Here is a 15353-nt window from a genome sequence, read left to right as displayed (position 1 = left end):
AAGTGTTACCTAGGGTGACATACCTGTTAAAGTAGCACAACCTAAAGTAGTACAACTATTCCCAAATAAAAATATATATTAGCGATTGTTAGGTGAGTCAGTTTTATTTTTGTTTTTGTGACTGGATCTGGCAGATAATGCTTTTTTAAGTATTATGCTGTTCATGATTTAATAGTTTATCATAAAGCAAACAAAAATTATGCTATATATTCTTGGAATTAACCAATGCAAATATTATTAATAATGAACATGTCAGTTCCAAAGCTATAAAATAAACAGACTGGACAAGGCATCTGAGTGATAAAAAGTGCTCATTATTTAATAAGGAAAATATTGTATAATGTATTATGGATTAAGTACAAACCCTCTGGTTAAATTAATACAGTTAGAAGAGGTACTTCATTCTGATTTTATTTCCTGCTCCAGAGTTCAAATTATTGGTATGAATCCCTTTTTACAGCAGAAGAGGACAGATTATGTAAAATATAGAGTGGTTACAGTGTTAAATGGGGTTGCTGGAATTGTATAGTTGTGACTGATAGCCAGATGCTTGCTTCTGTAATCAGAAGTGACTGTTCTCTCTGTTTCACTCTCCTTCACAGTTCTGAGACAGACAGTCACAGGCCTTGACAGTGAGGACTTCATGCTGCAGTACAGTGCTGTTAGCACACCTCAGAGGAACTGTCATGGTTTCAGTGGCTGTAGCTGAGCAGCACACACACTGCTTTTCCACACGGTTCTTTTCCAAAGAGTAGACAGACTTGCTTGTACACTTCCCCTGAAAGAAAGTCACAGAATGAGAAGAAAAAAATATTGTTACAACATAACACTACAGGGATGGATAGACATTTTTTGAATACAGAGTATATTTCTGTAATGTACTAGGAAGAGTTCTTCTAGATCATCACCAGAGGCCACCCTTGTTCCTGCTTTGCTATGTATTTTCCTTAACCTCTTTGTTTCCACATGATTATTGAATAATCAATCCCTGACTCACTGATCAATCAAATTCACCTGCTCCTTGTCTAAGTATTTAAACCATTCCATGTCCCATCTCCAGTGCTAAGTCTTGTTTGTCTCTTGAACAACAGTCCAAGCCTTTTTCTCTTGTTTATGCCTCCCTGTGTTCTTGACCTTCTGCCTTCTCTCCCATAAATGATTCCTGTCTTGTTCTGATAGGCTGTTTTCTGGCCTCTTGCCCGTTTACTGACCAGTCTGCTAGCCCTTGTTACAATTTCAAATGCTCCTTTTAAAGTTGGGATTTTAAGTCAGCCACTTTACAACACTTAAAAAAAACTATTTGAAATGTAGTTAGCTGCTCCTCGTTGTTTTAAATCTTTATTTCACCAAGACATCGTGACTCTAGGGAGTTCAAAGTACTACGTACACTATTGTGTTGGGGAAATGGATTAATTGGACTTTACGAAAAACAGGATATTTACAACACTTTGGTGTTCAGACACATCCAATGGTTAATTAACTTATTCACCTGATCACTTTAGTGTATTTCATCACACTATAGAAGGGGTGGGCAATAATTGTAATAAGCAGGCCACTATATGAATTTCAGTATGCCATTGCGGGCAACATGAACATGCCATGAATTGAAAAAAAAAAAAAAACATTTTCATGTAACATATTTACACTTACATGCTTTTACAATGCATAGGTAGGCCTACATATCACAATTAAACCCACAATGTAACAATTCAAACTGTTAACAGTTAACTAACCTAAACCTTTACTCATTCAATGTGAAGATAACAGTCTCTCCTGCACATTAACAATGGAGATGAAGTAAGGTGTCATTGCTGATGCTGCAATGTGCAGCACTGCTGCAAGGTGGTCATCACTGATGGAGGATCTGTTCTTTGACTTATTGAACTTAATCACTGAAAATGTCTGTTCGCACACATAGGCTGACCCAAACAGCAGCTTTTAAGCATGGGCCCTGATCTTTTAAAAGTTCTGTTCATTGAGAGATGTATAAAACCTCAGGAGTGGCACTGATTTTAATTGTGCTGCAAGCAGTGCATCAGACTGCAAGTCAATAAGCTCAAGCTGGATATCAATATGAGCATTGTCCACATCACACGTGAAAGGGGATGAAGTCAAAGCCAAGTAATTTTCTAAAATTCTAAAATCCTCAAAGTAGCGAGAAAATTCACTTTCAGCACTTTCCCCAAACTGAGCCATCTGACATTTTTTTGATAAGGAATATTTGTGTGCTCTGACTCCTCCAACAGAGAGATACATTACCTGTGGTTTAATGTTCTTGCTCTAATAAAGTTCACTACTTTTGTAACTGTGTCCACAACATGGCTAAGTTTCAGAACACATTTGCAGAGAACCTTCTCTGTTTCTGTCACTTGGTCTTGTATCTATTTTAATAACTCAACATTGTTGTCCGTCATGTTAGGGCACCCATCAGTGGTCACAACATCCACCAGTTTCTCCCAACTCAGTTCAAGTTTTGAGCCACACTCATTAACTTCATCCAATAAATCCTTCCCTGTAGTTGTGTTTTTCATTGACTGTGCTGATGCAAAATCTGTGATAATGCCTCTTATGAAAATCATAGCTGTGCTCTGTCTTTAATATCACAGCTCTTGTGAAGGTCCAGAGACCATTTTTTATTGACCATGCCTTTCAACTGTTGTTCCAAATTCTCTGACATTTCTTCAACACATTGCCTCACAGTACTCCTCGACAGTGAATGTTTTTCAAACTGCATTTTCTTGTCTGGGCACAATATTGCAGCACATTCAAACAAACATTCCTTGATGAATTCTCAGTTTGAGAATGGCTTAATGTTTTTTGTGATTTTGTGAGCAACCACTTAGCTTGTAATTCCTTCTTGAGCTGTATAAATTCTTGTGTAAAAGCTTTGTTCCTTGTGCATTTGTGCAACCATCTCTTGCAATTGTCTAGCTTCCTCCTCAGAAGATGTTCTCATATTTGGCTGCATGTTTTGTCTTGAAGTGACGTTTCAAGTTGTACTCTTTGAATACTGCTATGGTTTCTTTTCAAAATAAGCTGAATGCTGAACCATAGCAACAGATCGCATCCATAGCAATGCATCATAGCAACCAATCAGAGGTCTGTAAAAATCTGAACTGTGTGTGTTTACAGTTAAAGTACATACTGATGAATACTAAATGGACTTTTAAATTATTTTATGAACATTACACAGCCACATGAGTCTATTTTGGTCAATATGTTGATTTAGTCATAATGGGCCGGAGAGTTAGCAAATGGGCTGGATCCGTCCCTCAGGCTGTAATAGCCTTACCTCACAATATTGGATGTTAATTTGATTTTCAGACATGCAGTCATCTATTTTAATGTACTTCAGAACTCCAACAGTTTGCTTGCATTCTGGTTCAGCACCTGAAATGAAAAACAGGCAAATCATGAAAAAATTAATAAATCTCATAGGCCAGAAGCCAATCAAAACCAATGTCAATAACAACTATCAGGGATTACCCACAAGGTGGCCAAATACTCAGTGTTAATTAGGGCTGTAATGCATGGTACAATTTCAACTTAGTAAGTTTGGAAGCAAAACTGAACAAACTTTCAAACCTTCTGAATTAGTAATTTGCTTGCTTTAATGGTGACATAATAATCATAATGTATTGATTCTAAATTTCACTTTTTTGTTTTATAAATTATCAACAACTATTAAAAAACTGCATATTTTACGATGTTTAATTTATTTAAAATAAACACCAGCTGTATATATGGACATAAACGATGCTCCATCTTATGTCCCGTTCCCACTGGCGGACGCGTCCAGCCCCGGATGCTTAAATGGGTGTTTCCACTGGACGTGGCCATAAGCGTCCGTCACGCCACTAAGGAAATACGTCGCTTTCAGAAGTGGAGATGTGAGCTTGACTTGCAGACAGACAGGGAAGAGATCAGATACATTGCGTCGTAAGATATAATCTCAAGTGCCGTGTGGGATCATGAAGAAATTACAGTTTTATTAGCAGCATGGAGTGAAATCCACATACAGAAACAATGACTGCTTACAGTTAATATCGAGTGTATTAAAAACTTGGATTTCACAGGACCGGTGCAGTGCTGTGACTAGTTACAAATAAACTGAAGGATAATAATCAGAGTGGTAGCAGACAATTTTATTAATATTTTATGAACAGCTGGCCGGTGTTTCAGGCTGTGTTGTGTGAATGGCGTGCAGGACAATCCCAGAGACAATCAGTATGAAGGCAAACATGATTCAGTTATCGTATGCCCATTTACAAGTTAAATTAATGAATAAATAAATACAGCAGATCTGGGTTTCCCTCTAAAACATTAAGGACTGGTTTAATAAATGCGTCCATAAGTCAATAAATGCCATGACTGAAACGTGCACACTTTAGTTAAATTATAACCTGCTATATTGTATCTGGATGATTAATCGTGAAACGTGTGTATTTTGTTTCAACTGTAACTTGCCCTGGTTAAGGACGTCTGATAAGTAAATAATAAATAATATGGCAAAAATATTGTTTGCAGTTACAAATCTGCAGAAAGAGTAATAAGTTAAGGGAGTCATGTTGTGCCATTTAAAAAACATATATACTAGGCCTAGCACAAATGATGATAATAATACTAAATAGCAAATACGTATTGTTATTGTTGCACATGGAAACGTGTTCTTATAGGAACGTGCTTGTCTGAATATGCTGTTGTCTATACACGTTTAGCTCTTCCTAATATCTCTTAACAGAAACGTGTATTTATTACGCTGTTTACAATCATGTAAAGCAGAATGAATTAAATAGATACAAAAGTCCTCTCCACGTCAGGCTGTATCGCTCGTAGTGTTGTTCTCTGTCTCTGTTTTTAACACAAACAGAAACCAAACCCACAGTCTCTGCTCCTCACATAAGAGTGACGGACTTCACAACGGCCTGGTTTTACACGGCCAATGGAACCGAGGCATAGGATATATACATTAACTCAACAGATCAAAGGCACCTCATCCATGTGCTGAAATATAACTCAGCTACACAAATGTAATTGTTAGTAAAAAAAAAAAATCAAAATATACACAGGCCACGACCAAATCAAAACTTGAATCCACCTGCTATCAAATATTAATATTATAGGCCATAATTAAAATTAACAAAATAAAACTTTAACAATTTGAGTATGTATTACCGGTGTTAATGTAAAGGCTCAACTTAATACTTAAGTAATGGACGTTACACTGAGTTTCCCACATAACTGACATTTGACGTGTGATTAAGTATTGTCCCATAGTTTTAACACACACACGCACAGACAATCAGTGAAGATCATAGATTAACCTTCAAAGGTTTGAAAAAACATACGAAGGTCTGAGAAACGAATGAACCTCGAACCTTCACCATCAGTCCAAGTGTTAATACAGAAATATTTTGCCGTACTGGGCACAGTATTACTTTGCCACCCCCCGAAGTGTTTTAACATACATTGGTTTGGTCCCACAAAATACATTTGCAGTACTATTACTAGTGCTTTTATTAAACATGACAGAAGTTAATGTTCGAAAGGAATACTTACAATTCTTGTGCATACTGTAGCAAAGTGCATACTCCCACAACTCACTTCAAAACAGTGCAATTATCTGCTTTTTACCAATTTTATTTTAGTCAGGAAATCACGCTTTATTAAGACATTTTAATTAAAAGACAGAACTTACAGATCTCACAGCAGCTGCTCCCCACTTGTGTGACTTTACCCTGATAATAAGAAATATGAAATTATATTCTTAGTATTTTGAAATCCATAGTGATATTTATTATATTAAATTAAACAAATCAGTTCTCCATACATCTTCTAAGAACAAGTTTTTTTTTAAATAAAGGTGAAATGTAAAGAGACAATCTTGATTTAAAATAATACATATTTAATAATAATTTACCATTTCCCAAATTCAAACATAATTAATATTGCATATTACACAGTGACAGTTCAAATGAATCCCACTGTGTTCCCACCAACTCCAGTACTCAACTAAAGTGTAACTGGGCTGTACTTAAAATCAGTTCAAAAACATAATTTAGGACTTTCTCAGAAGTTTAAATAACCAATAACATTAAAACTGGGCTATCTCTGATTGATTTAGAGTAATGGATGGAAATAAAACAACATATTTCTTCCTTCAAAAATCCACAGCTAGCTAGGAGAACTGGGAGAAATAACAGGTACTAACCCCACCAGCAAGACATTTGGCTTTATCCAGCGGAGGACAGGTGGTTATTCTGGTTTCCAGGACTAAATCTCCTTTATTATTTATTTTGCAGGAATGTAAGGTACATCCATCTTTACGGGTTTCGTTAGCCTCAAGAATAACAAGATTAAAATCAAATTCAATTACCTTATTGTAGCCATGTTTAATAACTGTACAAAATACTAATATATATATATATATATATATATATATATATATCAATTTGTTTTAAAAGAAAGATCTAATACAGATTTTATAAAAAGTCATGTCTGTTTTATTATTTTTTGTCTATTTTGCCATGGTTGTCTTCCTGCTGAAGGAATTTAAATATGTTCCATGATCACAAAACAATATGTAACAGCAGAGTCCTTGACCTCATTCCGGCGCTTACTCAAGACACATCTTTTCAGACAGTACTTGTATTATTAGTCCTTTTAATCCCCGTTAGATAGCACTTCACAGTTTTATCATGCTTCTTGCATTATTGATTGTTTTCTTCCTTGCTCCCTTTCCCATAGCCCTTGACTGTGAACCTACATCTTGACAGCACTTAGCTTTTACTTTCCAGGATGTATGACCTCACTTACTGTACTTGCCTGTGTAAATTGGAAGTTGTAAAATGTATTATATTTTGAATTGCTATGTTTAATGTAAATTGAATTTGTAATGTTTGATGCCTGGTTCTTAACTGTATTTTTGCACTTTGTATTGCACTTATGTTGTAAGTCGCCCTGGATAAGGGCGTCTGCCAAGAAATAATAATAATAATAATAATAATAATAATAATAATAATAATAATAATAATAATAATAATAACATCTGCCAATTTGTTTGGACCTATGTTTCCCTTATATATTAAATACAAAGTAATATATTTGCTGTTTCAATTCAAGAGCAAGGGAATGATAAAACCTCTTCATATATTGCTTTTCTTAAAGCCCTGGTATCTTATCAGCAGAAACTTAAATAGGATTTCTCAAATACTTGGTTAGTATTTATTGTAAATATATACATTCTGGAGTAATAATGGAACATTTTAACATATTGCTGTAAAATATTGAAATTTGATCAGGGCAAATAATGCTAACTTACACCTCAGCTAATTCTCCTTATCACACAATATGTAATAGAACATACAAAATAATCATGATATATATATATATATATATGATATATAACTTTTTAGATTTTTATTGTATTCCAGTCCTACAGAAAATAGAGGCTGATATAGCTCTGAATTAAGCCACCTATTGAACAATCATTAATAATCATTTTGCACAATAATTAGCTGGATTCTGCACAACTGATTCTGAGTATTGTATCACTTTTGTTTTTTTTTAACAAAATAAACATTTTTAGATTTGAATTCTGCCTCCTCCTTCCATGGTGCACTTTATAATTACTCTCCCAATTAAAGGACCTGTGTGGAAGTTATGGGGTTCTATATGTATAAAAGAGGACCTTGCCCTCTGTAAACACAAGATGGCGTTAGTCGGTGTCAATACAATTTTAACCCTTTTTAAAGCTGTGTAGTGAACCACTACAGCACAAATCCATAACTTTATATGAACCCACCTCAAAACCAGAAACTTTTCTGTGGCGCTAGCAATGACTGAAAAACAAAAGGAAAGCTAGCTACATACCTAGGCAATAGCTGGCTATGTATGTATTTATTTTGTATTCACTGGAACTTGAACACACAGGTATGTTTAGGATTTGATTTAATGTAGGCCAGCAGAAAACATGGTAAAAGTAGCTAGTTTAGTTAAAAGGATTGTATAAATAAGCTAGATAGATAGTATAATATATTTTGTATTTTGCTGTAATGACCAGAAAACATTGCTTTAAGGATGCTAATGTTAAGGTATTTATGTCGCAGCTCACATTACTGAACTATTATTGAATTAAAAATACAAATGCTTTGGTCGGTCAGGTTACAGCTGCAATTGCAAAATGTCAACGCTGCCGTAATTTTCGGGAGATGTCAGTATTCTAATAACAAGCGGTGCTTTTGTTTGAATTGTCACAACCTTTATAATTTATTGCACTTTGTATTGCGCTTATATTTTGTAAGTCGCCCTGGACAAGGGTGTCTGCTAAGAAATAAATAATAATAATAATATAGTTAATTTGAAATTATAATTAATGGAAAATGTTGACAATATTGGGCAAAAAAATTACATTTGCTTGCATGAGATGTGTAAGAGTTGACAGAGTAATGCTTTTTACTGTTATTATGCATTTCCTAATTGTCTCCTGATTTATTACATTCTGGGACTGAATGTACAAATGCATATCATAAGTGGGGATATACTGTGTGCCTATTATAGATGGGTTAAAAAAGGGAGGAGTATCCCCAACATCCATGGCAGCAAATCGCACCCAGTGTATAATGCATAATAATAAAAAGAATAATACAGAATATACATGACCAACTACTAAGTGCCTGAGCACCAGAGATTTCTGTTCAGGGAAGATCTGAGGAGTGAGGCACAAACTGTAAACCGCTGATCGCTGTCCTAGACACTGATTTGGTGTCTGGTAAGGCAGGTGCACTTACTGCAGAGAAGCTATACACGTAGGGCTAGGGAGAACTAGTTAAAGAGCTTTCTAGAAAGCAGAAGATTGGTTAAGTAGCTTAGCTCACTAAGTACTTAATAGGCTCACTTCAACACCCTCCTCCAAAGTCGTCTCTAAAAGAAAAAGGGTGCAGACACAACAAAAACAATAGTGTGTTCTACTTTTTTGCTTAAACAAGGAAGAGAGTATATTGAGAATGTGAACAAAACAGTACTGTATTAACTAGAACAGTTAATTACAATTTTAATATGCAAAATAATAATAGACAATTCAGCTACATAATTCTAATGCTGTGGTTTCATCTGAAAGCTAGCAACAACAAACCAATAACATTACATTGTGAAGAAATCTGTAACATTGCAAAACTAAGTCGAAAAACTATGCGTTTTAGAAAGAATGAGAATGTTCATTATTGTACCAGGTGCAGCAGTGTGTTTCTGAGAAAGCCCATTAATGAAGCAAGTTCACTTACTATGGAAAAGTTACAAGGACAAACTTGTAGTTAAGTGATATCAAAGGGCCTGCATGTGATAAGAAATGTGCATAGAAATAGAGAATGTGTGTAACAAACTGAAGCATAATAGGCAGATGTTGATTTGATCAATTCATTAGGATAATACTGAGTTTGTATAACCTCCTGATTGGTGAATCTTAGAATGTATACACCTACTCTTTTACTTCTATAAAACTGCTTGTAATCCTTTGTTTGGAGAGACTGCCTGGACAGGCACTCCCATTCTGGTTTAAATAAAGACTCCTGAGTGTAATCAAGGCATTGACTTCTTCCTTGTCTGACCCTCATAATCTTTTCAGTTGTTATGGTGGTAAGCTTTTCCAGTAAGCAAGTCAATGCACTTTCAAATGAAACAATTTAAAACAGTCACTAACCTGCAGGGTTATAATTGTTCCATCATTTTGTTGAGCTATGCATGATGTTGCAATGCATTTCCCACAGCAAGAACCAGCAATCTTCTCTAACCTAAAACCCTGCAAATATAAGAACATATTCATATTGCAAATCACATCAATGATGAACACACACAGTCCAAATGCATATTTTTGTGCTAACAGTACTCCACAAGATTGATAATCCTGTATATAATACTGTATATGATTATAATCCTACAGTGGCTGCCACTCCATATGCATAATCAATATTGTTTAATAAGAACTTTTAAAGCCATGAATCTTTGGACCATCATTTTTATGGTGTTTTTGTTTATCATAGGATTTATCCTACTAACGAATGCAAAAACTGAGAAAGGCAAGTGGTTAAAAATTCTGATTTGGTCCAGGCCTACGTAATTAATTATTTTTAATCCAGAAACTACTGTAGCCGCTGATGGACATACCAGAACAGCTAGACTCACCACAGCCCTAGTTGTGGCAGTATTGTATTAATTGAATAAATATGTGAGAAACACACTTGATTAATATGATTGCTGATATTTGTTCATTACCAATTTTACATTTCCAAGTTTTAATACATGATGAATTCTTAAGCAAATTTTTGAGGATCAAAGTTCATTCTGTTTTTTCTTTACAAATGCAGTTTTCCCAATTTATTAATTTTATTATTTTGCTGATTGATGACTATAGCTCTCAAATCTCAAGGATTGAGATACCTCATGCTCTCACACTTTGCTCCTAAAATCTCATGCATGTCAAACAAACTATGCTTGCGGTCTGGATGAACTAAAAAAAAAATGAAAAAATACAATGATTGGTTATAAATTAAATACATGTCTGTCAGGAGGCAAATATGGAAGTAGAGACAATGGATGAGATCACAGAGGCTGTATTTCATCAAATGGATGTTATCTGGGCCTTCTAGTCCACGATCAAAGTGCCAGAGTCGGCAATGGATCACTTTTCTTTTTTTTCACGACTCACATGATTGGTGCTTGTATGCATTTTTAGTCAAATTCAAAAAAACAAATCTGATTTCAGGCAAAGTCTGGACATGGAGAGAACTCTGAGTTTGTTGATTACAATTAAGGTAAACAACAAGGAGCTTCATAAAACCAAGAAAGTGACTTGGGAATAAAACAAGTCATACTGACATCAGCACAGCATTTTCTGCTTCATCCGCCGAGCCTTTAACCTCTTCTTCGTATGCCTAACCTCCTTAGTCTTGTGCATAGTGGTAAATTACCATAGTTTTTACATTCAACCTGACCGGATGGCCTATATTGTTCTATATTAATCTGCATGTCCATAATGATAACTCTTGATTGCTTTGTTGATATGGCTTGTGGGTCTCATTAATATATGTTTGTAGTAACAGGTTTTTGGAAGCAATAGGCTCCTAATTTTGCTCGCAGGACCGTTTTTTGTCTCCGTTGTTTTGTGAAAAATCTCACGCATTGATGTTTTGAAAACTTGAGAGCTATGGATGACTGTCATGGCAGAGTTAAGGGTGGGGGCTGGGATGTCTCTAATCAGTGTTGGCAGCTGCTTCTCATTTAGGTGCTTTGCACCAAGTAGTTAGATGCACCTGCAGTGCTGCTGCAGACTGCAATCAGCACTCTCACCACAGCTGTGCCTCTGCATCTGAGGAATCTTTCATGTGTCCGTTTGAATTGTTTGCCTTTCTTTTGTTAGTTTTTCAACTTTCCACGGAGTTTGAAGGCTCCTCGATGAGGAGGATATCATTATTAATTTTTCAACAAGTTATTTAACAACAATGACGAATAGGTTTTGTTTCAAGATTGTACTAACAAAAACACTGTCCACTACTTTACCTCTGGACATGGGGTGCAGGTAATTCTTCTGCAGGACAGGCGATATCTTCTTTTCATCAATTCTTGTTCCAAAGAGCATTCGCAATGAGTGCACAGGTCAACCATCACATTTTCCCCTGCCTAAAAACAAAATGGAACACAGATGTTTTATTATTGACATTCCTGGATAACTACACAAAGCAAGGATGGAAAAATAATTGTCTGTGTGTGTACACCGATATATATATACAATAAATAACACAAATATATAATTCACACCTCCATTACCTAGTGTAGTATCATGTTGGTACATGTACAGTCCCCCAACTTATGTCAAACTGGCAATCACACTGCTGTCCAAAAACACATACTAGTAGTCGACAAATGCCTTACCTTTGGTACAAAATTAGAGAGAAGGCTTTACAGTGTTAATATAGTATACATACATTCATACTCCTCATATATTGTAAGAAAAAATACATTAACAGACGATATTTAAGTGTGTAATTTTTTTATTTTGCTCAATTTAAAAAAAAATGTATTTATTTATTTTTTAAAACTACACAGAGCAACATCATGGCTGGGATTAAATAAAAAAATGGACCCACCCGCTAACAGAAAACTACAGAACTGCAGTTGCGGCTTCATTTTTAGTAAGATGACACTTTCTTCTAATCATAAATGTAACTGCTTTAATGTACAGATTTGTAGTTTGCTATTAGTGGGTGGGTCAAAGTTTTGATTTAATCCGGCCCCATATGTTTTACAAATACATCTCTACTCCTATATAACGCAATCTAATATATCGCAAATTTGGATATAGCTTATAAAATAATTGTTTTAATTAAAGAAAGATACATTGTAACCATTGTAGAACAGATTAATTTACTGTATACCCTGTGTCAGTTCTAACCAAAAAAATATTCAAGACTACAAATAAAAGGCACTTCTTTTCACAGAGAGTTGAAGGGGGGCTGGAAAAAGCTATGGGTTCTTTCAAAAAAACATCTGGCATTCTGAGATCTATTAGGTTATTCATGTAAACTTCAAGGTTGTACAAATTGTGAACAAAGTCCCTCTGGTTTGCTCTTTTGTACAGGTGATTTGTTCATACATTGAAACATTTTGGACATGCGTTCCATTGGTACTAAAATGTTCGGTTTATAGAAAGAGTTAGACAAAATGATTCCCGTGCATTAGCATACTTTAGAGCAGTGGTCCCCAATCCTGGTCCTGGGGGCCCAATGTCCTGCTGGATTTTGGTATTTCAATCACTTAATTAAACTACTAATTGAGGGTGGATCAAAACCCAAAAGGACAGGATTGGGAGCCACTGCTTTAGAGGGCAGGATCTATTATTTTGGGTTTGTTGAAATTAATACTGATCTGGGGACTAATTTCGGCAGCCAAGTTTCTTGCAATTGGTACTTTGCTAGCATAATAATTTAGGGTAAGATTAAATGTTCACGCTGCGAGTAGCATGTGTGCAAATTAAAATCACGCTGCTGAACTATCATGGTATTAAATCTAACCCGATTAAATCAGAACTTCGACCCACTTGCTAATAGCAAACTACAAACTTGTTCATCATAGCGGTTACATTTATGATTAGTAGAACGTGTCATCTTACTAAAAATGAACCTACAACTGAGTACAATTCTGTAGTTTTCTATTAGCAGCTGGGTCCATGTTTTGATTTGATCCGGCTCTTAATTCATTTGCGAAATTCCCTCCTGCGACTCTTCTGCAACTTTTCGCGTTTGCACTTTGTGAACATTTTTGATTTAATCCTGCCCTTAGTTTGGAGCACCACACTAACCACAGGATTATTCCCAGTTAGTATGCTGCTTTCAGTTAGTTGCACTTAACCCATGATGTGCAGTGCATATTCTTGGTATTCACATTTTACATATTTTCATTTATTTGAAAGATATAAGAAATGACTGAAACGTATGAAGAAACAATCTGTATCATGTATCGTCAGAATCCTCAATTTAATTTGAACCACTGTGTCAGGCACACCTTTGAATGCCCTGCTCTGCACAGCCACAACAACAGAGTGACAAAACCACTACACCAAAAGACTGGTCTCCTGATGCAGTGAGTTTGTATGCTTTACGAGCTCATACACTTTGAACCCTGTTACAACCCTGTCACCCTTTTGTGAAAATAAAGGTGTAGACTGCTGCAGCAGGTGTAAAAGGTATGAATATCATTATCAAATAGATAGGTCAATGCCTTACCCCAATGATGGTGTTGTTCATAACACAGGCATCAAGTGGAACTAGAAAAAATAATGAACAATTAAAGGAATCAAGGTTTAAACTATTTCAGTACAATCCATATGTTACCTTAATACAACCTCTACAGACAACTCGCTCTATTTCTCATTCTGTTTTCTATAGTGCCAACATTAAAATATTGTTACATGGGTGCTTTGGAGTCAGACAGAAAAATGAAACGGAGATTTTATTCACTAATTAAATAAACAAATAAAACTGGCTTGGTAGCCCAAAATTTTAATTCAGGAGCTTTGGAAAATCCTAAAAAGACTTTGATGGATGGAGTACTTCACTGCTTCTAATAAGACATTGACGGAAGGAGTATGTGGAAGTGGCTTGAACTCACTTGGCGGAGGGAACGATGGCCTGTGTAGACGAGGCATTGGAACCTGTCCCCCGCCCCACACACAGTATAGAGTATTTAGGGAGTTTGCTGCAATGGCATTGGCAGTGTTTGGGAAGGGTGGAGGGATGCAAAGCAATGAATGCTGGGAATGTGATTAGGCCCCGTATTAATACATGGTGTGGGAGGTATTAGAGTCAAACCACTCTTCCAAAATGTAGTTTACAACTCTAATTCAGGAGCTTTGTCGAACCCTAATAAGACTTTAATAGATGGAGTGTGATATTGTATTTAAATTTGGCTTGAACTCGCTTGGTTGAAAGAACAATGTGGACTAGGCACAGAAACCTCCAGAACCAGGGAGAACTCCAATGCAAAACTATGAACTAAGTCCAAGATTAACTTTGAAGTTGTTTAAAAGCCTCTTCCGGTTCTGCCAAAATGTAAACAAAGCCTGTTTGTAAATGATTTAGAAATATCTGCAACCGATTTAGAGATATCTAAATAAGGTGCTTTTTAAAGATATCTCTAAATCATGTGCAGATATCTCTAAATGATTTGAAGATATCTCTAAATCATTTAAAGATATCTGCAAATCATTTAGAGATATCTGCAAATCATTTAGAGATATCTTCAAATAACATCCTGTTCATTTAGAGATATCTGCAAATGACTTCCTGTATTTGGCTGAGATTATCACTTCCTGTGTCCTTATTCAGTTACATAGAAATGAATGAACAAGTTAAAAGGAAGTGATAATCTTGGGCTACATACAGGAAGTCATTTGAAAATATCTTGAAATGATTTGCAGATATCTCTAAATGAACAGGACGTTATTTGAAGATATCTCTAAATGATTTGCAGATATTTCTAAATGATTTGCAGATATCTTTAAATGATTTAGAGATATCTTTAAATATTTGAAGATATCTGGAATTATTTGAAGATATCTTGAAATATTTGCAGATATCTTTAAATGATTTAGAGATATCTTTAAATATTTGAAGATATCTTTAAATGATTTAGAGATATCTCTAAATGATAATTTGGCTTGCCATATAGGTTTGCATAAGTGTTACATACATAAGAACAAAAACGAGCATTCGACCCATCATGCTCGTTTGGTGTCCATTAATAACTAAGTGGTCAAAAAATATGTTTATTCACACACCTTCAAGGCTCTTTGTGTACAGTGG

General features: G+C 35.4%; 1 protein-coding gene across 1 annotated transcript in view; it reads right to left on the bottom strand.

Moving 5' to 3' along the window:
- Nucleotides 1–294: 294 nt before the first annotated feature.
- vwf (von Willebrand factor) overlaps nucleotides 295–15353 on the bottom strand; it is a 124118-nt gene continuing 109059 nt past the window's right edge. Inside the window, exons 46-52 of the mRNA XM_066724656.1 lie at nucleotides 13776–13816; nucleotides 11554–11673; nucleotides 9698–9796; nucleotides 6212–6340; nucleotides 5699–5738; nucleotides 3293–3390; nucleotides 295–778 (exon numbers count right to left, since the gene is read on the bottom strand). Of these exons, the coding sequence (XP_066580753.1) occupies nucleotides 587–778; nucleotides 3293–3390; nucleotides 5699–5738; nucleotides 6212–6340; nucleotides 9698–9796; nucleotides 11554–11673; nucleotides 13776–13816 (719 nt within the window). The 3' untranslated portion in view covers nucleotides 295–586. The remainder of the gene's footprint in view (nucleotides 779–3292; nucleotides 3391–5698; nucleotides 5739–6211; nucleotides 6341–9697; nucleotides 9797–11553; nucleotides 11674–13775; nucleotides 13817–15353) is intronic.

The sequence above is a fragment of the Amia ocellicauda genome, chromosome 15 (assembly GCF_036373705.1).
Source record: "Amia ocellicauda isolate fAmiCal2 chromosome 15, fAmiCal2.hap1, whole genome shotgun sequence".
Taxonomy (NCBI): Eukaryota; Metazoa; Chordata; class Actinopteri; order Amiiformes; family Amiidae; genus Amia; species Amia ocellicauda.
The sequence above is the reverse complement of the archived record's forward strand: the minus strand, read 5'-3'. Positions and strand labels throughout refer to the sequence as shown.